The 24,611-nt window shown below is 43.3% G+C and overlaps 1 protein-coding gene across 1 annotated transcript in view; it reads right to left on the bottom strand.

The window, feature by feature from the left end:
* LOC117396916 (ATP-binding cassette sub-family A member 2) overlaps positions 1–19,547 on the bottom strand; it is a 47,697-nt gene extending 28,150 nt beyond the window's left edge. The window contains exons 1-5 of the mRNA XM_059005453.1: positions 18,816–19,547; positions 6,815–6,908; positions 3,995–4,106; positions 3,487–3,650; positions 477–601 (exon numbers count right to left, since the gene is read on the bottom strand). Of these exons, the coding sequence (XP_058861436.1) occupies positions 477–601; positions 3,487–3,650; positions 3,995–4,106; positions 6,815–6,908; positions 18,816–18,881 (561 nt within the window). The 5' untranslated portion in view covers positions 18,882–19,547. The remainder of the gene's footprint in view (positions 1–476; positions 602–3,486; positions 3,651–3,994; positions 4,107–6,814; positions 6,909–18,815) is intronic.
* Between the last annotated feature and the right edge of the window lie 5,064 nt (positions 19,548–24,611).

Genomic DNA, 24,611 nt, shown 5'->3' with positions numbered 1-24,611 from the left:
AATCGTGAAGAGGCCTTTCCGTCCACCAGTGCTCGTCCGGTTCCTAGGAGCAGATTGCCAGGTTGGTGTGTGTCCTCATCAACAGCTTGGCTAGGAAACCCTTGGTAACCCATTCCATACCCTTACCATTCTCTGGTGTGAAGAAGTGTCTCCTACCCTCTGTCCTATGTATTTCCTTACTGTGTTTCCTCTGGCCCTGGTTTCTGTGCTGTGCTGGAGGTATTGGCTATAGGTTTAACTTGGTCAACTCCTTTGTAAGCGACTTACAGAGACTAGGGTGTGTGAACTATGCATCAGCTGTAGAGTCACTTACAACAACGTCTCACCCAAAAGACAGAGCACAAGGAGGTTAAGTGACTTGCTCAAGGTCACACAGTGAATGAGCCAGGATTTGAACCGTGGACCTCCTGGTTGCAAGCCATTTTTCTTTAACCTCTGGACCACACAGCCTCCTATGGTATACAGTGTTACCCCACCTCTTTGAGATCAACGCTGGAGGAGAGCAGGAGTGTGGCCGTGTCATTAGGGAGAGAGAGGTTCCGGGAGAGGAACTGCTGAAACCCATCCCGGTCCTTCAGAACCGAACCCAGAGTGAAGCCTGCTGAGAGAGAGAGAGGGGAGATGGAAGAAGATAGGAGTAAGGGGAGAATTACAAATACTGCCACAATTAATACACATTTTATGAATGTCAGTTTTACTTTTTTAATGGGTGCGAGATGATCCCTGGATTGTATTTCCTTAGGACTAACTTTGCATACTTTGAAATACTTAAAAAAAAAAAAAAAAAAAAAAAATTATTGAACGCAAACTGCGTCCATCTCACAGGCACTTTCCATCAGCTCGCAATTCCAGTTTTCAAGCATTAAGTGATGTACCGATCACCCCGCAGTTTTATTTCTTTATGTCCTCTAGGACCAAGACCAAGTTTGCTTTCTTGACAGTCCTGTGGTTGTATTCAAACCCGTCCCCAGAGAAGAAAGGACACCCAGGCCTCCATCCTGACCCCCCTCCACCCCCACCCTGCAGCCAAGGACACTCACTGCAACGATGAATCACAGAGACACTTGTGAGCCAAGCCTATCTGCGTTGCTAAAAATTGGGGAGGGGGCTTCAACAGGTTAATTGCAAAGTAAACTACACCTGACCCAACAAAACAAAGACCACAGTTAGAATATAGGGTCAGCTGCACACAGCTGCAATAAAAAATAAAAAACTTAGGCACCACTTAAGAACATAAGAAAAACGGACGGACAAGAGGAGGCCATTTGGCCCATCGATGCTCGTCTTGTTCAAAGTAGCCGATTGATCTCAAAACTTTGTCAGGTCTTAAAGGATCCCAATGACCCAGCATCGACAACTTGGATTTAAAAAGGACAACTTGATACAGCTAGCACCTTTTTTCAACGTGGCTCATTTTTGTACTTCTAGTGAAGTACAGTTGCCAGCTACCGAGACAAACATGAGAACCATACAGCATTCAAGAGCTGTGTAGTGTCGACTCGTCCGGGAATCAGAAATAAATGATGTTGCGAAGCGTGTGAAGTGAAACACTCAGCTTGTCAAGTATTCCTGACACAGGCAGCTCTCAGTCTCACACCACCATCCAGACGAGACAAGCAGCTCTAATATAGCATGAAGAAATCGGCACAACAACTTCAGAGACGGACCGAGCCACCAGCCTGGCTTCTCAGCTAGGGAATGAGGGCTACAAGAGCTGGCTAGCTGGCGCCAGTAGAGGAATAATAGCCAAACAACTCATAGAACAACTAAAAGAAACTTAGTTCAATAAAAAACGAAGGGAGGTGCATAAACCTGTATGGGCCAAGCTTTTTGACCCGTTGTCAGCAACAACAATAACACCTTCACGCACATGAATCCACCTTTTAACGGTTTTGTGTAGGTCCAAAAACATTTGGCAGCTTTATAATTGTTGTGTGTGTGTGTGTGTTTTAAAATCAGCAGTTGAAACTCTCAACACACCTGCACCTTTCAATATTTCTGCTGCGTTCACGATTCTCCCTCTCAGCCAGACCCTACAGAGGCACAGCTACTATAAGCCAAGAAAGCATTTGCTCAGGAGTCTGTTGTTAACTTTTCAATATTTGATCTCAGTGTTTTGTCTAAGTGTGGAAATCAATACAACAGAACTCAGCCTGTATTTTTTTTTTTTTTTTTAAGACAATCTGCGTCATGCCTCAGTGAATCTACTTTAATAACTTTAAAAGCAAAGGGTCTACTCCTTTAGCCCTTTAACTCTGGATGATTTATTGACCCGATCATTAGCATCACAGAAAAATTAAAACACTGCAAAGAGGTCGAACTAGAGCAGGAATCCCAGTTTGAAGGCAGTAGCATTACGATATGCAGCTGCATAGACACTAAAATAGATCCCTGTTCGCATTCCCTCTCTGTGTTGTGCAGTTTGCTAACTTTGCAGTTTCTAGCTCTGTCAAAGAAAGAATTGCAAACTACTCGGGTAGAGTTTGGAGATAACTGGAGTCAAAATGAATATCACTTAAAACCCTGACATCCAACTGCTTGGGGTTTTTTTGTGGTTGGGGAGAATGATCAAACTCAAAATTGCACAAAATTTTGGCAGGATTTTTCAACAGGAAAACTCTCTCAAAGGGGTTTCTTTATGAGCGAATCATGAAGCAACATGAGCAGCTACAGATACCAGATACCAGATACCAGAACTCGTATAATGAAGCCAAACAAATTGTTTCATCAGTTCAACAGTTCTGCTATTCAGAAAGTACAGATCTGTGATTCCAAAAGGTGCTCGTCATATAAATCAGGATATCAGATGAGGGCCAGCTGTTTCGGTTTCCGGGCCAGTCTGCCAAATCCGATTATATTATTATATTTGTCAGATTTATCAGAGCAGAATGACCGTGATGGCGGTGACAGGACAGGATATGATACAAAGAATTCCCGGGAGGAGCGCCAGAGCTAATGCGATGCTCCTTTTGGAATCCCCACCCTGCACACCACACGACCGTGCCTTGATGGTAGTCTTAACATCAACAGAAAGGCACAAAACATCTTGGCTCCTCTACCGAATATACAGCAAAAACAAGAACAGCTGCTTATGTAATAAATGGTGTCAAAGTGGCTCTCCAGGAAGCTGGGATACAATTAAGTATTACCTGCAGGAGTGTGCAGAGAGATGTCTCCAAGTACACTCGATGCATACTCTAGTTTGAGCTATTATAGGACAAGTGCCTCTTTCCTGGTTTGAAGGAGCTGGATTTACATTTTTTAAAAGTCAGTTAAGTGCAGCTCTGAGTCTGACCTCAACCAAATGAGTCCTTCAGCTTGGCGACAGACTGGTGACACTATGCTGTCAGTCGACTCTTTATGACGTTTGTTTATCTGAACTGTACTGAATCATCGCAGGAGAACAGGAATCCCAAGTGAATGGCAGTCCTATAATAATAATAATAATAACGATAATGATGCCATTACTAACTCAGGCTGTCTTACCATGGCTGTTGTTTAAGTGGTTCTCCAGGGAGCTGGGCTCAGTACTTAGACTCTCCAGGTGGTGGCGCAGTGATTCCAGCTCCTCCTCTAACCCGGGTCGGTCCGGGTCAAACAGGTTATTCTGCTCAACCACCTCGTTAATCCGATCCAACAGCTGTGTCACCCTGTACAGAGGCAGACAAGCAGAGACTCAAACACACTGAAATGGTATGAGGTATGTAATAGTATATAACATTCTTCTAACAAAAATTATTTCAAATGTGTATTGTCATTTCAGTGTTATTTCTAACCATAATCTACACAATTAACAACATGTTTATACATGGTATAAAATTACTTAGTACTGTGTCATTAAAATGGTTACTGTAGTCAACCGTTACCACTTGTTAATAAGCTTTGGAAACATGTTGAGATGTTTTATCAATGGATCCCTTAACTAAAGCATGAGTGGTGTGTTGGTCGTGTTTGTGAAGGTGTTTGAAGCTGCTCGCTCGTCACACAGACTCACGTGGAGTTACTGTACTGCAGGAAGCCAAACTCATCCCGCTGCCCATCAGGACACAGCGACTGCATGATGGGAATGATCCCCGCCGAGGTCAGAGGAGCAGCCGTGTAGAAGGCTGGACGGTGCGAGAGGGGGCACGGAGAGATAGAGAGAGATAGACAGAGGCAGGGACGAGAGGGAGAGACACAGGCAGACACAAAGATTAAAGAGAGGTTTTTCAAGAGAAGGTAAGCCCTCATTCAGAGGTGTGTGGGAGGGGAAGGAGGGTTGGCTTGGAGGTCAAAATGTTACAAGAAGGTTTTACAATTTAGTCAAAACTCTGTAGCCAAATGAATATACAATGCTTATATAGGATTTCCACTATTCCATGTACTACTTCATTAACCAGTTAATAAATTCATGGGATAATAAAACTATTTGAATTTAATTAAATGTTTTGTAAACTTTGACCACCGGTTCCTTCCCCTCTCAATGATCAGGTCAGAGCAGATGGGTTTGTGTGTTTCCAAAGAGTTGCTGAGAAGTTTGTTGGCAGTCCAGAATATTATCATTATTATTATTATTATTAGTACAATCAGGCGCTCCCCCGTGGTTGGTGAGAGAGAAAGGCTTTAGGATTGAGAACTGGAAGACTTAACAGAGATCGATTAGCAGTGAGCACTCCAACCCAGGACTGCTGCCAGAGTTCGGTCCTACGATCTTGAATCCAGGCCAGGCTTTTGAGATGTCTTTACTAGATACCCGGCTAATGAAGCCACAGTTTAGCAGTTAACCTGTCCACCATTTTCTTCATATGCTACCATGAGTGTACTCTATCTTTATCACTCCAGGATCTTATCTGTACTGTATCAGTGCAGAGCAAAGACACGCTGGCAAAATAGTAGTCATCTTGACTGTTGACTTGCTGACAGCTACTTGCTCACAGTGCATGAGATTGCACCATTCGCCATAATGTAGGCTGCGTTAGACTGAGCGTGATGTGCATTTAAACACTGAGCATTTTCTCCTGCTCCCTGTTCAATACAGACAGGACTGGGTCTCGCTGGCGGAAGAAAATCGAACTCTGCAAACAGTCCAAACATCCACACAGTCACACACAACTTCCACCCTCCATTAGTACAAACGCCAGCTCTTAATTGAGAGAGACAGAGAGAGCAAGGTTAGGCAAAATTGAATACCAGGAAGACAAAAGGAGAAATTGGGGAGGTAATCTTTGACAGAGTACCAACGCAAAAGAAGTTAGCGGTTTCTACTTTTCTACAGTGTTCAGACCTACCGCCTTCAACATTATCTTAAGTATCTGAGGTGCATTGAATCTGCTGTCTTAAGTCCAAGTTGAGATGATTGTAATGAATGTTGAGTCAAGTACTCCTGAATCAGGCTCGTCTGGAGCATTGACTTACACATGACATGAATCGAGCACCATGGGCCGCACTTGGATATGAGATACCAGTACATCTCTGTTTGTAAGGCAGGCATAAGGAGAGAGGGATTATGGATGGGGTCTTGTGCCATAGTGAACTAAAAATCATTGGACCCATTACAGCAGCAATTAGCACACTGTCCTGAAATCCAAGTTTTTGCAGTTAGTTCACTCAGGCACCATCCTCTCTCCCTTGTTTTCCTCCTCAACACCCCAATACTTCCAGGTAAGTCGAGCTAGGCTAGTTCAGACAGGACAGGAGGTTAACTATTCCAGACAGACAAAGCATCTGTGAAAACAGGGCTGGCCAGAGCACCCGCTTTCTACTCAGCAGTGCTTTGTGCCACAAGAAAAAAAGGAAATGAAGTCTTAGTAACGTAAAAGAAATAGAAAATAAAATAATGCCCCAGTAACTTACAGACTGGACAGCATGCAGGGCAGACAGGGTGGAAGAGAATGGAAACAACAGTGGGTCCAATTTTTTTTTAAAATTTAAAATTAAAGAAAAATACAAGAAAAAAACACACAGAAAACAAAAGATGACACACACACACACACAGGAGATAAAAAAATATAAAAAAACACCAGTTAATGAACACATTCTGCTGTACCTTCCAGCAACGTGTACTGTATTATTATTATTATTATTATTATTTATTTCTTAGCTGACGCCCTTATCCAGGGCGACTTACTGTTGTTACAAGATATCATGTTATTTTTACATACAATTACCCATTTATACAGTTGGGTTTTTACTGGAGCAATCTAGGTAAAGTACCTTGCTCAAGGGAACAGCAGCAGTGTCCCCACTGGGATTTGAACCCACGACCCTCCGGTCAAGAGTCCAGAGCCCTAACCACTACTCCACACTGCTGCCCCGTAGCATTACTGTAGCATCACTGCACATGTAAAGCCCTGGCACAAAGACTGAACTGACAGGCTAATAATAGATCACTCAGATAACAGATACTGTCACACACTGGTTTGCAGACTCCAGTTTCAGAGCAGTGTCTTTAAATATATCACTGGTTTTATTTACCCCTGTTCTCCTTGTTAAGCTCACAGCACAAATGAATGGGAAAACAATGAAAACAAACACTGTCAAGTGGTGGGAAAATCTGGGAGCTACAAAAGCATTCTCATTCTGCGCTCCTTCTTGCGGTCTCCCCTCTGTCTTGTACCTTCCATAACTGGAATGGACGGTATCTCTTGTGCCTAAACCCCTTTACCCCTTCTCTCAGTTAGTCTGACTGATCTCACCATCTCCTGCCCCCACAATCTCTTCTCCTCCCTGTCCCTCCTCTTCTTGACCTGGATGATCGCTCGCTATCCCTCTCTGTCTGTTTTTCCCCCTCCAGCTCTATCCCTCTTTCCCCCCCTTGCACTCCCTCCTCTCTTACCTTCCTTCACAGGGATGGAGGGTTTCTTCAGCCGCAGCCCGAGCAGGATGAAGAAGAGCACAAGAGGGATGAAAATCTCAAAGGCCAGGACCCACTGAGAGAGAAAAACACAAAGTAAACCAGCACTGTCACCGGCCGGTCCCAGAGACAGAGACACACAAACACTCACACAGAGGCAGCAGAAACGATAGCAACAGTACATTGTGGGGCCACTAGCAGCAACCGAAACCTGTAACTGCAGTAACACTGATCACTCAATAAGTCCATCATTGCTTCCAAGGTAGGTGTCCATTCACCAGAATTCAGTGCGGTTTGGGTGTCAGTGCACATGCATCACAGTGTATGAGCTTGTGTGGTGATGACGAGATGGTAACGAGAAAGTCTAGATCCCTTGAAAAATAGCAGAAGCCTATGCGCCAACTCTCCAGCCCAACCCCGACACAGAAGAAGAATGATCTAAAAGCCCTGAATATCAGAAGGGCCCAAAAAGAAAAGAGTAGGGGGAGAGAGACGGGCAGAGGAAATCCGATTGAATGAATGAAGGTGGAATTTCATAGATGGAACAGGAGACTGGTTATCTGTCTGACAGATAACCAATCTAAAATGATGAAAGTTGTTTCTGAGCTTCTACAGATGGGACTCTGCATTGCCCTCCCTTTTTACCTCAGGTTCGACCCTTCTCCAAAATAAACAGACACGAGCACAGACTGAGAAGCTTGAGGACAGTGCTAAGCGCACAGACCATTAGGGATGCACTTAATCTGCCCAACTCCCGGTATCCAGTTGGTGGAGCGGATTCTACATTAATACCCACATTTAATGCAGCCCCGGCTAATCCTAATGCAGGGGTACCGGGGAGACCAATGGACAACGGCAGCTAAATGATCTGCGATTCCACTTGCTGTGTTGTACATTCACGTCCTGCTACCAGCACAGGGGAGGCAGGATGCAGTACAGGTGAAACATACAACCACCCTCGGTTCATCTACAGAAGGTTTAAATGAGTGCATTTCACTTGACTGCATTTCTTTAAAAAAGTGACTTGTTTTACTACGGCTTTTACATCCTTCGGTAAAACAAACTGAGCGCTCCACCTGCTGTTTTCCCAACAGCCCAATTTCAGCTGTGTCTGAAGTCGTCCAATTTGCTCTTGCCTGGTATGGGGCGGACAGAAAACAGCAAGTGGAGCAGTCTGCTTCTAATAAGAACTCTGCACCTCTATCTCTCTCTCCATCTCTTCATCCTTCATTCTCTCTCTCTCTCCCCACCTCTCACCCTCTCCCCAGGGTTTCAAGCTTCATAAACCTGATTTATTTTGCATGCCTTGTTGCGTGTGCTGAAATAGTAGTCCTGTCCTGCTGATAAACTCCAGAGCTGATAGCGGCTGGCACGCGGAGAGGCAGCATGACAAGATACACACGACTCAATGAACTAACAGCTCCTCTACGCTCCCCCCCCCCCCACCCTCATCTGTTTATTAAAGTGAAATACCACCTGGCTCCTCTCCACGACGGAGCACCAGCCCTGAGACGTATCACCAGCCCTGCTGCCTGGAATCCATCCTGGCGCCAAGAGCTCTGTGTCACCCACACATTGGCACAAAGGAGCTAACCTTTCAGCTTATGTTAAATGGGTGCGACTGCCCTCTCGCTCACTCAACGACAACACGCACCGTGTGTGACACACATCTATGTACTGTACAATCATGCGCATACACACAATGAAACCATCGCTTATCATTTTAATGAGGTGCTCACACAAACAGCCACCACACACATGCACTGTATAGACTCAACACTTCAAATCACTGCAGTCTTAGCCGCCCATCGCGGCCCTACCCCCTGTTGACAGTGTTATGGTGGGTGTTCCCATCCCCTGACTTTCATCTGTAGCTCTACACCTGCTACTTCGGTCAGGGAGCAGATGGGGATGCTTTTATAGCAACAGCAATTAAACAAATGCTGGAAACTGACGTTGTCTTCCATTTGTTTACAGGTACTGAGTTTTCTTGTGCTGTCCTCAATGTGCTGACTGAGATCCCCAGTACAGCACTGAGTTCTGTATACTAGACTGTATTGAATTAGCAGGCTCTGAGATCCCCAGTACAGCACAGAGTTCTGTATACTAGACTGTATTGAATTAGCTGGCTCTGAGATCCCCAGTACAGCACTGAGTTCTCTATACTAGACTGTATTGAATTAGCTGGCTGTCAGATCCCCAGTACAGCACTGAGTTCTCTATACTAGACTGTATTGAATTAGCTGGCTGTCAGATCCCCAGTACAGCACTAAGTTCTCTATACTAGACTGTATTGAATTAGCTGGCTGTCAGATCCCCAGTACAGCACTGAGTTCTCTATACTAGACTGTATTGAATTAGCTGACTCTCCAATACACTGTACTGCGTTCTATATGGCACTCTTGGCACTCAACTCTGGTAGTACATGTACTCACTTTCATGGCCAGTATCCACAACAAATGTCTAGATGGCCTAAATTTAAACAATGCATGCGATTCAACCTTTACATTGGGGCCTGGTAAATACAAATATATATTGCCGTAGAAACAAAAATCAGCATATCTACGACAATAAAAAAAGGCTAAATATAAAATACGTCTAACTGCAAAAATCCTTTAATCTACAAATCACTCATGGTTGCATGAGGTTTGTGCAGCGGCAGTGCTGAACATCAAGGAACAGAGAGGGGATGGGGGGGGGGGTAGTGTAGCTTACAGCTAGTGCTTTTGGGGAGCAATCTCACAGAGATGATGAGACTGCAGCAGAAGCACAGCAGGAGAGGAAGAAATGTAGGTCAGTGCAGAGGCCACACAGCTGAGGCTTGCTTTGGGTACTGGGTTAGGGCACTGGTTCAATTATCTAAACCAGTGGGTCTCAAACTGGTCTGTTTTTGTTTGCCCAGGGCAAAACAGTACGTTTATTTATTGTACAGAAAGAAGTCTTTGACTGTTGTGGTGAGAGACAAGCCTTACGATCCTTGCAGACAATATCCATTAGTCATCTACTTTCACTGCAGCACAGTTTCCAATTCGGGGTCCTGTAAAATAGGTCTCAACCCCCACCCCCACCCCCCCCCCATCAATAACGTTTCTGAACCTATGAGCTAAACTGCGGCAGATGTTAACAATGGTTCCCTGAAGATCATAAAGCTGTTTGTGTTGGCTCAAACATGCTTTATAAAATGCTTAGATTTCCTTCCATAAACATGTTTCCAGTTATTAGATTCATTTTTATTCTGAGCGATTCTCTGGGCACCCTGTGCTGGGCTGAGCTGATTACCGGGCGCAGTATCTTTGGCATACTGTTAATAATGATGAGGATTGTGCTCTGCTGGCATAAACAATGCGTCTCTGAAAAGCTAACAGTTTACTAACAGTTATTGACCTTTCACTGCCTCAGGGGAAAAAAAAAAAATCCAAACATTTATCTGGAACATAAAGTAACGTTTCAAATGCCATTTGTGTGGTAGCTAATCGACTCACTTTGTAACTACAAGTGGACAGAAAACATTAGTTCATGCACACTGACTGGTAAAATCCCCCGTTCTGCAGTGAGTTTGTGTGCAACTGTTCAGCAACAATCACGGGAAAGCAGAAGGATCTCCAGTTCGAAGGCAGTAGCTGCACTGATCAACGTCAAGACAGTCTTCCTGGAACGGCAACCAGCACCGGTAAAAAAAAAACAAGAGGTCCACGATGGACTGAGCCCACAGAAGTCTGCAACTAACTGTGACAAGAAACAGACGAGCTACAGCGGCCCAAACCACAGAATCCTTCAACACTGGACAAGACAGTCCCGGTTTCCACTGGAGAAATGCGCTTCAAGCTATGCATTGCTGGTCACTTTAATTTACTGGACAGGAGGTGTAGTAAATGTTTAACAGCATTTCCTGGGTACATTCTTTTATAAAAAGTCAATATGTCGTTTTGTAGGGTGACACTTATTGTAAGAGACATGATTCTGCAGGTTGAGCAGCCAGCTGACATCCACTGTACAATAAACCTTCTAGTGCGAGAACAGACGTCACAGAAGCACACTGGCTTGCATCTATTTACCTAAAGTTGCAGAGCTACTTCCTTTATCATTTGTGGGAACCTGAAGCACCTTGTTAGAAGTTAGTTTAGCAATTGTTTCAGCTGGGTGTTATTAATGACATGGGCAGGAGATTGGGATGTAAGCTTGAAATAAAGAAAGAAAGAAACACTGTCACCAGGATCGCTAGGTAAAAGGTTACTCGGGACAAACCTGAAACTGATCTTGTAAAACCAACCAAACACAGAGAGAGAGAATCTTCTGTCTTATCCAGAGACGTTTTGTTAAACTACACAGCCTGAGCCCAGCATGTAATACACAAAGGGCTGTTTGACTGGAAAACAAAGACATAGCCATGAAGTAATTCTCTGGAGCTGTAAACACCACCAGGTTTATGGTAATGTTTTGTAACCAAATGAAAGGGATGTTTTAATCCTTCCTTTTTTCAGATTCATCCAACCAAGACCACAAGGAAAAAAAGAGAGAAGTTTAAAGCCAACGACAATACAAATATAAATGAAACGTGAACATTAAATATAAACCAACTGAAGACACACATATTTGCTGTGATCTTCTGAAAGGAACTCGGGTTGTATTTCATTTGTATATTTGCTTAGGCTGCGGCATCCTGAAAATGATCTGGGGCCGGAGGCTGAGACAACTGGTGTTGTAACCCTATGATTACCCAGTTTATTTGCACAGCATAATCAGTAGGATTGAAGCTGCCTGTTGGAAGAATTGATTCCCAAGCCCGATCTCTGTACCCTGCATGTAAACCAGTTAGGAACTGGAATCAGGTTAGGGTGTTCTGATAGAATTCAGAATCATCGATTCCTCCGAACCCCATTGGGATTGTCATGTAAACTCTGCACATTTCTTTTCGGATTGAAAACCATCAATTTACGAAAGGATGGATTCCTTGTGCTTGTAAACCTGCTAACAGACACAGAGGAGCATAGTGCAGCAGCACAGTACGACACCAGCACTGTGATGTCAGGGAGGTCTAAACCACAACTATAGCACTGACACGGAGAGAGAGGAGACGGCCTTGACACCTAAACACTATTAACTGGAGTGTAGGGCTTCCTCACATCTGTGCCCATCAATGTGCACAAACTTAACTTGACTCGATTTGCTGCGATAATGCGATCAGCTCCTGTTTGTTTTACTTTGACAGAGGGGCCCCTGTTGTGTTGGCAGCAGCAGGCAGTGACTCTGCGACATCTGATTTAGTTCAGTTAGTGGTTTGTGACCTGCGATCCCTTATAAAAGTTACAGTAGTGTAAGGCCTAATCTCATGGATTCAATTTGTTGGCCACTTATTCCAGTTCGTACAAGTTAAAACTATATGTATCTACCCCTGGGAGTTTGAGATATATTTCTGTATAGCTAAATCATGAATCTGTCGGTGGTCTTTGGTATTTATATCCTCCATAGCCTTTGACCAACAATTTGTAAAAAGATTAGGCTTGTTACTGCTACTATAACCAATTTTTTCTTATCGTATTACTTCTTCCAGACGATTCCACCAATCTGCAACAGAGGGAGGTTTGGATTCTTTCCAGTGACGCTGTACTCTGCAGTTTACCATGGTAATTTTGCAGTTTTCACCCATACTTTTCCCATGGTTATACTATGCATTTACCATAGTTTACCATATTTTTTTTGTTTGTTTTACCATACCTCTCTGGGTTTTACAATGCTCCCCTATGCTTTGCCATGCTGTCACTGTGCTGTATTACACTTTACTAGACTTTTACTGTGGGGAACTTGTAGAAGGGTAACCTCAATGAGAGAGCAGGGCAGGGGAGGAAAGTTATTCGGTCAGGCTCGCTTGGAAACAGCTCACCCAACATACTGAAAACCAGCAATCCCAACAGTGCCTGCAAGGACCTGCGTTCAGAATGTGTATATTTAAAACAGCTGTTCCTGCTTCACCTGCCCTTTCAGAAGTTCCTACTGCCAACTGCCATTTGAAACCCTCAAGATACTTTTGATATGTGTCCTTTTAGTTTGAATTAAAAATGCAAGTAATCTTGAATGAATGCATGCTTTTCAAAGCCAACTTGATCGGGTAATTAATTAAAAAAATAAATAATAATAATAATAATAATAATAATAATAATAATAATAATAATAATAATAGTATGAGGGCACTTCAGGACCTAGGCGTGATTAGGTTGGTAATGCACCCCAGAAAGATAAAATCGACAGCAGGAAAGGTATGCAATAATAATGTACTATGGGTTAGTGATTCTGAAATTGCAGTACCGGCAGACTGCCCCTCCTCCTCCTCTGTATGTAGGTAGATGAAGTGCTACTTAATCTTTTCTACAACAACAACAACAACAACAAAAATGAAGTACTTGCTGCCCACAGGCTCCACTTGTGGGGCTTGCTGTGCAGGCCCTGTTTCCATGGCAACAGCAGGCTCTGTGTCTGGATTTAACCAGAGAGCTGTGGTGGAAGTGAGTGACAGTCAGTGAGGAGATAATTAGGTTAAAACTCCCTGACTGGGGAAGGAGGGAGGGGGGTCATTTATTGCTGCATGTTTCAGGATAATAGATACCCCCCCCCCCCCGCCCCCCAATGATTCACATCACATTCAACAGATAAGCAGACTTCATCGTTTATGCTGTTTGTTTTCTATTAACATCCCATGCCACTCCTGGTTAACAGTGCTGTTTAAACAGATTTTTCCATTTCACACATCACCCTAAGTTGTCTGTCCAGTTGACTTTTTCAAACCACATTTTCAAATCACTTAACACTGCTGATCGATAGTATTGCATCATATTAACTCATTGTGTGTTATCCAAGAGTTTACCACAGTACATTTGCACGAGAATTTAGCAGCTTCTTCACTGCTTACCTGTGCTTTACCATGCTTCCACTTTGCTATGCTTTTACTAGGGGTAACTTTTACAAGAGATTAAACAAGATGAATCAATGCTTGGTACAGTAAAGGGTTAAACACCATGCTATAATGTTACATTATAATAATAAGAAGGTACTGCTGTCGTCAGCCACCCTCTGAATCCTTTGCTGCAGGAGAGCTCTGTAACTGCAGGGGCTGAACCATGACTCAGTCCATTGTTAGGCATGAGTTTTTTCTACCATGTCGACGTTACATTTTTGTAGCTCAGCGTGACGGGTCAACTTTTTTATTTTCTTCAGTTCTGGGAGAGTTGCTTTTATGAATTGATGCAAACAGTTCAAAAGTGAGGTCTTCAGTATCTTCCATGACAGCAGCTATTTTGACAGGTGTTTTCTTTGATTTTGCGTGACTCAGTGATTTGCCTTTGTTCCTAAGTAGTTCCTAATAGGAACATTGTACTGGATATTGTAACAGCTTGGAACACTTCTAACACTCCGTTTTATAAAGTATAAAAATGTCTTTATTTTTATATAGCGCCTTTCATTGTGGACCTCCATCACAAAGCGCTTTACAGAGGTAGGCTGTGAACTGTGCATTATATGCAGAGTCACTTACAATAGGACACTGATTTAACATCTCATCCGCAGGATGGAGCGCAATGAGGTTAAGTGACTAAGCAAACTGATGAGCAATGCCACTCGCAGGGCTCTGGTTTGGGAGGATCACTGAAATTAACAGGTAGGGGCCAGCGAATAGTGCTGGGGTTAACATGGGGTTTTTATGCCTGAACATTAAAATATTTATTTTTATTTTGAACAAATTGAACATATTCCAGTCGAGTAAAATAAACCTTGTGCCCCATGAAAATAACGTAATAAGAGAAACACATCCCATTCTGTACAGCAGAACGTGGGTTATTTATTCCAGACGTCATTTATGCATTGGTTTCCTTTGAATGATATCTCTTTCATAAATAAATATATTTGTATTAACAGATACAAATATGCTCGTTTTTGCAAACAAATACAATTCAAGCAGTGTTTGTCTGAATAGTCAAATACAGCTGCAAAGGAGGCAGTGAGGTGGAGAAGGAGGAAGAAGATCCAAACACTGGAAAAGGTAAGCGCTGAATTAAAAAAAGTTGTCTGGCAAATAATGATAGGGAGGCGCTGCAGCCTCGCCCCTAGAATCACTGCAAGCCTCCCAATGTCTTCATTTATGGTGCGGTAACTTTATTGGGTTTTCAGAATGTAGCCCTTTGTCCTTGGTTGGTAGAGTTCCCCCTTTCTCTTATACTATAAGACTATCTGACCCTCTCCGATTCTCAGATACATAAAGGCATATAGATTACCTCAGATGACAGGGTGTGACAGATACAGATATATCCAGAATGATTACCCATTATATTTTCTGCTGTATAGTACTGTATATACAGTGCCATGGGCATAAAAAGACTTTTGAATGGTCCTTGGCTGGTAGAAATGAGTCAAGATGCTCAGCTAAAATAAAAAAAAAGAAAGATGCAGGTCTGCTCGTGACCTCTTTAGTGTTTATTATTGATGGGATTAGGTGCAGTAACTCATCTAAATGCTAATTCTCTGCGCTGCGCAGGAAACACCACACAGCGATCGACACGCAATGTTCTGAGCTGTAAATTTAAAAGGTGTGGATTTAAAAATGTGGTGGATGCAAAGCCTGGGAAACTGATGACACTGCTGGCAGAGGAGACATGCTTAAAAAACGTAATACATACATTTTGATCTAGTCTTATATTTTGGTAGAGACAGACAAAAATTGTATCAAACCTGATGTTTTATGGCACCCTGCCAGCATCCGCCTCAATCGCACAAACGGCCACAAAAAAAAACAATGTATAATATTGAGGTTTCAGAATAGTGCGACTCATTGCGACTGTAATACAGTGGGAAGAGCTTCTAGTTAGAGCAGGTTTGCAAGTCCAAGAGCTTCTAGTTAGAGCATTGCTAGCAAGAGAAAGCAATAAAGAGACGGTTAATAAACGCATGTGCTGCATGCCGGTGCAACAGTACTGGCACAGGCTAGGGTACGGGATACCCAAAGTTGTGCATATGGCAAAGTGAAATAACCAGTTCATTATTCATTTTGCAGAACAGCGGGATATTAAGAACATGTTTTATTAAAAATCATTGACACAAATTGGGTGTGGTACAAAGGGGCTTGAGAAATAAGACTTCCGTAGCTGCATAACTGGGATGACAGTTTGATCCAGGTTCGACTGTGAGTCTAATTAGACACACCAGCTGAGCGGAATTAGGAAACCAAGCATGCCTGTTCTATTGAGCTTTCACGCTGCTACATCTCAAACTGCTCTGCAACAGGAGACTTTTTCTCTCCCAACCTTGTGAATTTGTGGAGCTTTTGTCTTGCAATTCCTGAGAGATGAACTTGCCTAGTTTCTTTTACCTGGGGTTTTTGTAATTGAGATCTGTTGTCTTGTCATTGCTGTAGCACTTGCAAGATGATTTTTTTAAGGATTTCAGCAGCATCAGTCTTTGTTGTTTATTAAAGCAATACATATTTCATTAAATGGGTTATAAGGCTAGAATTTAGGAATCAATTTAGGCCAGCCAGACCTTTTCAAAAGAGCCCAGATGCTAAACAGAAAACCAGCAGCAGTAACAGCAGCTTTGCTGACAGCCATGGTGAGAAATTAGTTTATCTGAAATCACTGGAATACATTGCATTATCCTGGAGGACACTAGACTTTGATAAACTGAAATCAATGAAAATTACAATTCTTTGGTTTTACTCTGTAGAGCAATACAAGCCATGACGATCCACGTACAAGATGTACAACTCAAAATTATGACCCGACAGCTGGGTCACTTTGACATGCTGGTTTCCAACTAAAGGTATCTATTTTTTCCCTCTCCTCTCACTCTCCCTTTCACAGAGGCAGCTCTGCTCAAAATTGACTGCTTCTCTGCACACGAGCCTCCCTGTCTCTCTCTCCCGCTCATGTATATTTCATCCTGCCTTCCTGCAGCGCTTTTGTTTCCTCGAGTCGTAGGCTCTGAATTATTTACCAGTCTGCCTTGGCCACAATTGCAGCTGCAGGAGTCAAACTGAATTACTCAAGTTTTAGAACGAACCCGAAGGAAGCAGCGAGACCTGGTCCCAGATTAGCCAGTGCAGCCCCCTCTGAGGGACTGGAGCAGGGGAGGCAACTCCCAATAGCACCTGCGACAAACACACACGCACACACGCTTTCATTCTGCGATTGATCACAGAAACTCGTGATTGTGTATAATTGTATGCTGCATTCACTTTCACTGGGAATTCAAATCCTGTTACCCTGCAATAAAAGCACACAGTACAGTCTGGATAAACAAACTGCTACAGCCCAGCCAAATCACTGGCTTCCCTTCGAACTCGGAGCTGAACAGGAAACAGAATTTTGTATTTATTTTTTTAAATAAAAGCTACAACCTTTAAAGCAAGGAAAGGCCAAAGCACTTTTCATAGAATAGCTTTAACCAGGGGAGGCATCAAGTGTACTCAGGAGGCAGGAGTCTCTCCCTCGACTCCACCTGTCACCCCCTTTGTATCAACTTCAAACTTACCGATGAATTCCAATAGACAAGTTCAATATGAATCTCTGGCCATATTTAAGAAAGAAAAAAAATTCTGCATAACTGGAAAATTCAATAGAAAAGAACTACAACGCATGATGTGTTCAGATGCCACTCCCATGGTAATGCTCCATAACTCCATGTAATCTCTGCACTGCTCCACTGCTGTTTTTTATGAGAATAAAAAAAATGCAATAAAGTTAATGAAAATTACACGTGAGTTACTGGGGAATCTCAGGGGGGCTCTTGTGTTGAACAGTGATCAAGCGGAGGCAGATCAAAGTGGTGCAATATAGATTGAACTCAATGCCATCATCATGCTGTCCTGAACGTAATTAAACCACCCATCTTTCAGCTTGGATTCATTGCAGAAGCAAATCTTTATAGTTGAGACTAGGAGAAAGGTCAAGTCCCAGAAGGATGTATTTTCTGACTAGTGCACTGATCCTAAAGGGCTGGGCATGGCTTTTCAGCAGCCTCTAAAAGACCTGTAGCTACCATATCTTTTTATCTTAAAATTGGATGCAAATTCTAGCACATTCCCTCATTTTGTTTCTCGATGAAGCATGTGAATTTAAAAGATGCTGCGTCTCGGATTATAGTAGGGTTTGGTTTTTATTAGCAGGATTTTTATCTACAGGTAACAGCATATATATATATATATATATATATATATATATATATATATATATATATATATATATATATACTGGATATGGACATTTATACATACCCACACAGAAATGTTAATGCAGTTCTAGAGCTACCCAGCATTGTGTTAGCTGATACAGTACGTGCATAACCAGACATAATGTAGCTCTACAGTGCTTAACAAGTAGCCCATTACAATGAATACGATATTGAGCATTTGTTTACAAAACTAAACCTATTACACTTCCAGTAGACTACATTGTACAGCACATGAATGATTATCTGGAAAGCTGCGTATTAATTAATTTTACAGCGTTGAACTGTAGCTTTTAATACATTAGTACAGCACATTGCATTGTTATGAATATAAACAACACATACTGTAGAATATTCAACCGGGAAACTACAGCAGACTGGGTCAATAATAAACACTGGAACTGCTGAAGAACATTATAAAAAGCATGCCGCTTAACCCCGTACAGTGTCACAATGGTAACACTGTATTGCCAAGCTGAAATAGATAGGCTATACCTCGTCGGAGGCAGCGTGGGTATGCTGGAATCTGAAAAATGTGCACATTCTGCTTAACATTGAAACATCTTAAATGTGTTGCAAACATCAGCTCGTACCGCAGCGCCGCACAGGCTTCACCGGCATCGGTCTGCCCGACTCGGAAGCACCGTAGCCCGGCCACTCTCTTTCAAACACAGCCTCCTAGTTCAGACAGGGCGTACTCGATCAAGGCCCACAGCAGAACTGGGTTTTTAAAAAAACAAAATCGGTCATTCTTTAAAAAATAAAAATGACTCACCGGACCCCTTCGCTTCAACGACACATTCTTCCACAGTAGGATGTGCAGCTGGTGAAGAAACCCCATGTTTGATCTTTATTAATATTTGAAATACAAAATAAGCGTGTCTTCAATTATATTCATAAGCATCAATAATACATATAATTACATAACGCGTATAATTATGTGTTCCTATCCCCCTAGTACTAGAGTCTTTAATAACCTACGATAGCACTGTGATATTTACATAAATTAAATGCGTTGAAAGATTTCAAAACCACCAGGAGACTTAAGCCGCAGGCAGCCAAATAACTGGGCGGTGGGAGGCAGCCGCATATTCCGTTATATTGTTATTATTACACATTAACGGCACGTTGCACTAGTATTAGCGAGGAACAAGGTGCACCGACCACCCAATGCTTAGAATCATCAACAAATACCGCTCAGCGCCGATTGCAGACCGGATTCTGCTGTGTTTATGTTGTACGGCGCCGCTGACTGGTCGTTCACTTCAGATTTCTTTTCTCCTGGGCCTGTTATAGACAAATAAAAACGAATGCAAGCAAGCCCGTCTACGCTTGCCCAGGCTTCCTTTCTGCAAGCTAGATAGCTAGCTAACCCCCCTTCGTTGCCGTCGTCGTTGTTTTAAACCTGAACTCGTTAAAGTGTATTTGTGTTGTGTTTTGGAATGTCCCTCAGTTTTTCTCTATCTCGCCCCCCCCGGTTGGTCTCCCTCCTCACTCGTTCAGCTGTGCAAACCAAACTCCACCTCCGGTTTATTTATTTATTTATTTATTTTGTGTGTGTGTGTGTTTTTCTCTCTCTCTCTCTCTCTCTCTCTCTCTCTCTCTCTCTCTCTCTCTCTCTCTGTGTATATATATATATATGAAAGATTCGTATGTGGTTTAAAGGAACAGTGCGGCTTTATTGGCACTGTAAGTGCAGTGCAGTGTTGTATCGACAATAGACACACGCTGCGCTGTCATTTCCTTCTATAAAACGAGGAAGTGTGAGTCATGACGATGTATGTAATTGCGGAGGATGTATGTAATTGCGGAGGATGAGGAAAGCGGGTGGATTTAGCAAGCTCCGGTAGAGGATCAGACACGTCAGTCAGGGTGCTAGATTGTGTTCCAGAGTAATTCTACTCAGACAGGGTCTGTTTGTTTTACAGTATTTGTAAGTGAATTGCATTGCAATTGCCATTAAACAGCACTCCTCGCTCACACTGTATAAACCACCTAAACCCTTCGTATATGATCAGATATCCTTGAATAAATCGTTTTGTTTGCATCAATTATTCCCCCACTTAAATTAAGTGTAACTAGGGTAGGCGTTTGTAAGATTACCCGCAGGACATGATAATATCCGCGCATCTATTCATTTTATGGAGGAGTTTTCAATACAAGGTGTCCCATAATAATAACAGTACATTTACTGGTTTGCCATGTTTTTTTCATATGCTTTCTCATGACTCTCTTTACAGTGCCACGCTTTCGCTGTGCTTCCTTTACCATGGGACACTTTTATAAGGGGTGTACATATCATAAACATGGACTCCCATTTCCTTATTGCTATCTCAATCGTTGTGCAAACACACCTGCAAGTCTGTTTTTTTTATTGCATCCCAATTTACAGTAAATTATATAGTTAAAAATATGCAGTAGATTTCTAAATGTTCCCATCCAAGGTGTTGTGAAATGCACGCTTTGAGCAATGACGTTTCAGTAATGACGTGCAGACCTCTATATAACATTCTTTTGATTACCTCATTTATTACATTCATTCCATATTTAAAAGGGAATCAGCGACGATTAATACAAGATGAAACAACTACAAAAAAAAACATTACAAGCAGCTACATTCATGAAAACAATCTTTATCAACAGTGCATCAGAGTTATTAAAGCTGAGGGACTGGGATGCAGTGTGGCCGAGAGGTGAAAGCTCAGGGACTGGGAAGGAGGCAGTTTGATCCAATCTTCACCAAGCTCCTACACTCCAAGCCGTAGATAGATGTTTCGGGTGGCTTTTTAGAAAAGACAAAGTTGCCACCTAGTGGTGAAACATTTAATTTCAGCATTTACCAAATGGGAGGGGGGGGAGGGGGAGGGGGTCATTAAATTGCATTTTTTTTTTAAATCTCTATGAATTTGTTCTGTTCCTGTTTCTGAAAACTAGAGAGACTTTGGGTGCCAGATTACACTTAATATGTTGCACTTCTACTTTTAAATCATATTAAGATACACACGGGAGAGCTTATGTATCAAAAAACACATGCTTTATACAAGTATTGCACAAAGTCTGGCTTGTTCTGCACGCCATGGAGAACACAGAAATACAATCCCAGTATGTAATGTATAAATGCAGGGATCGCATTTATACATTTATACATGCACAGCAGTCTGATCCATCCTCTGGCTTTACTGCAAGTTTAATAAGACACACCTGAGCTTGTTACCTGTGCACACTGGCTCCACAGTTTAAAATGTGGAACGGGGGACACTGCTATGCAATAGGAGTCTCATCTCCTTCCCTGTTGATGCAAATCCAGCACATGTGTTCCACAGTGCTGATGCTGGGAGGGTGCTTTTGTTTGTGGTCAGGTTTGCAGCCTCTGAAGTTTCTGTCTCACTGGCTCGCGTGCCACACCCGCCGTGTGGTGTGGATGTCTTCACACATTCAGTGTGGGTTGCAGAGTTTACTAAGAAGTGGAGACAGCTCTGAGTCAGGAACACTGAGCTCAACAAGCTTGTAAAATCAATCCGTACCGGTAATATGTACAGTCACAGATACTAAGTCAGCTCTGAATTCTGAGCATTTTATTTTTCTGAATTTCTTATTTAGGTGGAAAGTACCATTGTTACTTTGGTGAAGTACAAACCCTAGTTTTGTCAACAAGAAACAACGTCCGCTCCTCCATTTGAGCATCCCGTGTTCTCCCTGCAGTCACGGCAATGGAAACAGACCTGTGTCGATGCACAGAGTGAGTGAGTAGAGTACTGGTACTCTTTCCGCAGTTCCACAGTGCCACCTAATGTGGGAAATGTACTATGCTGCTGTAGGGCAATATTGACAATGCAACACTGAGTAAGTGTAGAACTTAGCCTTGACCTTTCTCTCAACTGCAGAGCCTGCTCTTCAGTTGAATGGTAAGACGTTCGTTTTTGAACTGTGAGGTATGAGGTTCACGTCCAGCCCTTGCCTTTCCATCAGGACTTAACCATTCCCCTGCACAAACCTGGCCTTACTCATCAGTAAAATAAATACAATCCATTGTCTTTATGTTTGACAATACCGCTGCCCGACACTGGGTGGCAGCACATGCATACAGCTGACTAAAAGTGAGTAGAAAAGCCTCACAGCCCACCTGTTGAAAGGAACTTGAATGAAGTGCCTTGCACAGATGCAGGGTTCGCATGCTTGTGTCTCTGTAAAGTTCTTCTGTAAGTCATATCTGAATGAATGGATTGCGAACTGCACCTGCTGTCCTCTGGTATTCAAAAACAGATTGGAAGAGAAAGCTCAGGGACACTGTATTGAAATAGACGGGCTGTGAAGAGCAGCCTGGATCATCTGTAAAGACTGCTGACCTCTCCTGTCAAGCACAGGGTTAGTGAACAATAGTTAACTATTGGTTTTCCCCAGCTACAAAAATAGTTTGTAGATGGGGAAAGTGAAATAAGGAAGAAGCAAAACTTTCTTAACCACAGATGGATTTGATCCAAGCTAGCAGCCCAGTAAAGACACGCAAGCCATGGGATCACTGAGTAGCGGCTTCAAATCCCCATCACTGCCTCTTTACTGGGTGACCACACACAGGCGCTGGACTGGCCTTTGCGCTCCTGCGGGGCGAGCTTCAGTAACCCCTGCTGGTCAGCAGTAGCAGCAGGAGTATTTAATTGACTACTGTTGCACAGTTGAATTGAATAGCTGAGGTGTATCAGATTACACTATTGAGCTCCACAACATTAAATCAAGGCATTGTCAGGGTATCAATATTGCAATGTGTGTTTGTTTGTTTTTTTTCTTTTCCCCATCCACTGTAGTTATAAAATGAAATAAATAACTCAAGACAAATACATGGAGAGACACCAGAAGGCCAGCTCAGGATCAGTGCAGCGCTATTATGAAGCTGACAGCGGAACCTGTCTTTGCTAGAAACGTGATGCGATTGCACAGTGGGCCCTCATATATTTATACTTTGTGTATCTTTACAATATTAAAACAACAACAAAGTGCTGGCAGTGTTTTGCAGAGTCAGCACTGCCGTCCCGTTTGTCCAGGGAATTGGTGCTGGTGTAACGGGCAGTGTTGTGCGATGCTCTGCCGTTACGGATTCGGTTCCTTGTCGGTGAGATGAGGTGAGGTTAAAAGCTCTGAAACCACGATTGCAGAAGAGCTCATCTCTTTTGAATTGTGGTTGAGACGCTCGCTTGTGGAAACGTGGGGTCGCCGGTTCGTGCGCAGCCTCTGCCCTGTTACACTGGCTGGCTGTTCAGGTTATTTTTACATCCAGCTGATGGTTTGTACATAGTAAACAGCGGGCCATCAGCAGACCAGACTGCGTCATCTTCTTGTGCCCGGCAGCGAGCTGGGACGGAAACATCAAGGACACTCAGATAAGGCTGAAGTTTAAATGCCACTGCACACAGAGAAATTGCCATTTCACACATCGTGGTTTAGCTTCTGCAGGGGAGGTCACTGTTGGAAGATACAAGGCTTATCATCTCGCACAGTTTCCACATGTCAAGAAAGTTCTTTGCTCAAGTAAACAAACATTTTGATAAGTGAAAGATCCACTTCCTGGAAGGGGTGGTCTGGGGTTAGACTGAGACGTCTCTAGTTTTACTCTGATTGTACGATTGCTGAGCTACTGACACCACGGCTGTACTCGGTTACTCTTTCTACCTGCCATTGTGAAAACACGGCTGCTCATCTGAAGATGCTGGAGAAAAAGGGCAGATCCACTGAGATAGAGCAGGGAGGGCCTGGCCTGGCTCATCTTCAAAAGATGGAGACTTAATCTGTTTTTATATAGCCTCAACCGCTGTGTGTGTGTGTGCATGCGTGCATGCATGCGTCCGTGCATGCGTGTGTGCATGCGTGCGTGCATGCGTGCGAGTGTGTGCGTGTGTCAGCGTGTGTGTGTGTGTCTGTGTGTGTGTGCGTGCGTGCGTGCGTGTCTCTGTGTGTGTATCTCTGTGTGTGCGTGCGTGCGTGTGTGTGTGCATGCGTGCGTGTCTCTGTGTGTGTGTATCTCTGTGTGCGTGTGTGCGTGTGTGTGTGTGTGCGTGCATGCGTGTGTGTGTGTGTGGTGTGCGTGCGTGCGTGTCTGTGTGTGTGTATCTCTGTGTGTGCGTGTGTGTGGTGTGTGTGTGTGTGTGTGTGTGTGTGCGTGCGTGTGTCTGTGCGTGTCTGTGCGTGCGTGTGTTTGTGTGTGTGTGTGTGTGTGTGTCTGTTTGTGTGTGTGTGTGTGTGTGTTGGGGGGGCGGGTGTTACTTTAACCTTTTTCACTTCCTTCTGCTTTTGCTTTCTCAGATCATTATCGGAGATACCATCCTGTCTCATGCCATCACCTTAACCAGGGGAGGAGCAGGTGGTTTAAAAACCTCTGCCTTCAGCGAGGGCTCCTTTCCTGTCAACAATGTAGGAGGGCAGTGGCCGGGGTCACGGTTAGGGTCACGCACGGGCTTTCCCACGCAACTGCACCGCGATCCTGTCTCTGTGGACCGCTGTCTGTCTGAACCCTTTTTGTTTTTACCTTACAGTTGAGATGGGCTGGTTTTGCAGGAAGGATTAATGTAGAAAAATGGAT

The sequence above is a fragment of the Acipenser ruthenus genome, chromosome 31 (genome assembly GCF_902713425.1).
Source record: "Acipenser ruthenus chromosome 31, fAciRut3.2 maternal haplotype, whole genome shotgun sequence".
Classification (NCBI taxonomy): Eukaryota; Metazoa; Chordata; class Actinopteri; order Acipenseriformes; family Acipenseridae; genus Acipenser; species Acipenser ruthenus.
Note: the sequence above shows the minus strand (reverse complement) of the source record. Positions and strands in the feature narration are given on the sequence as shown.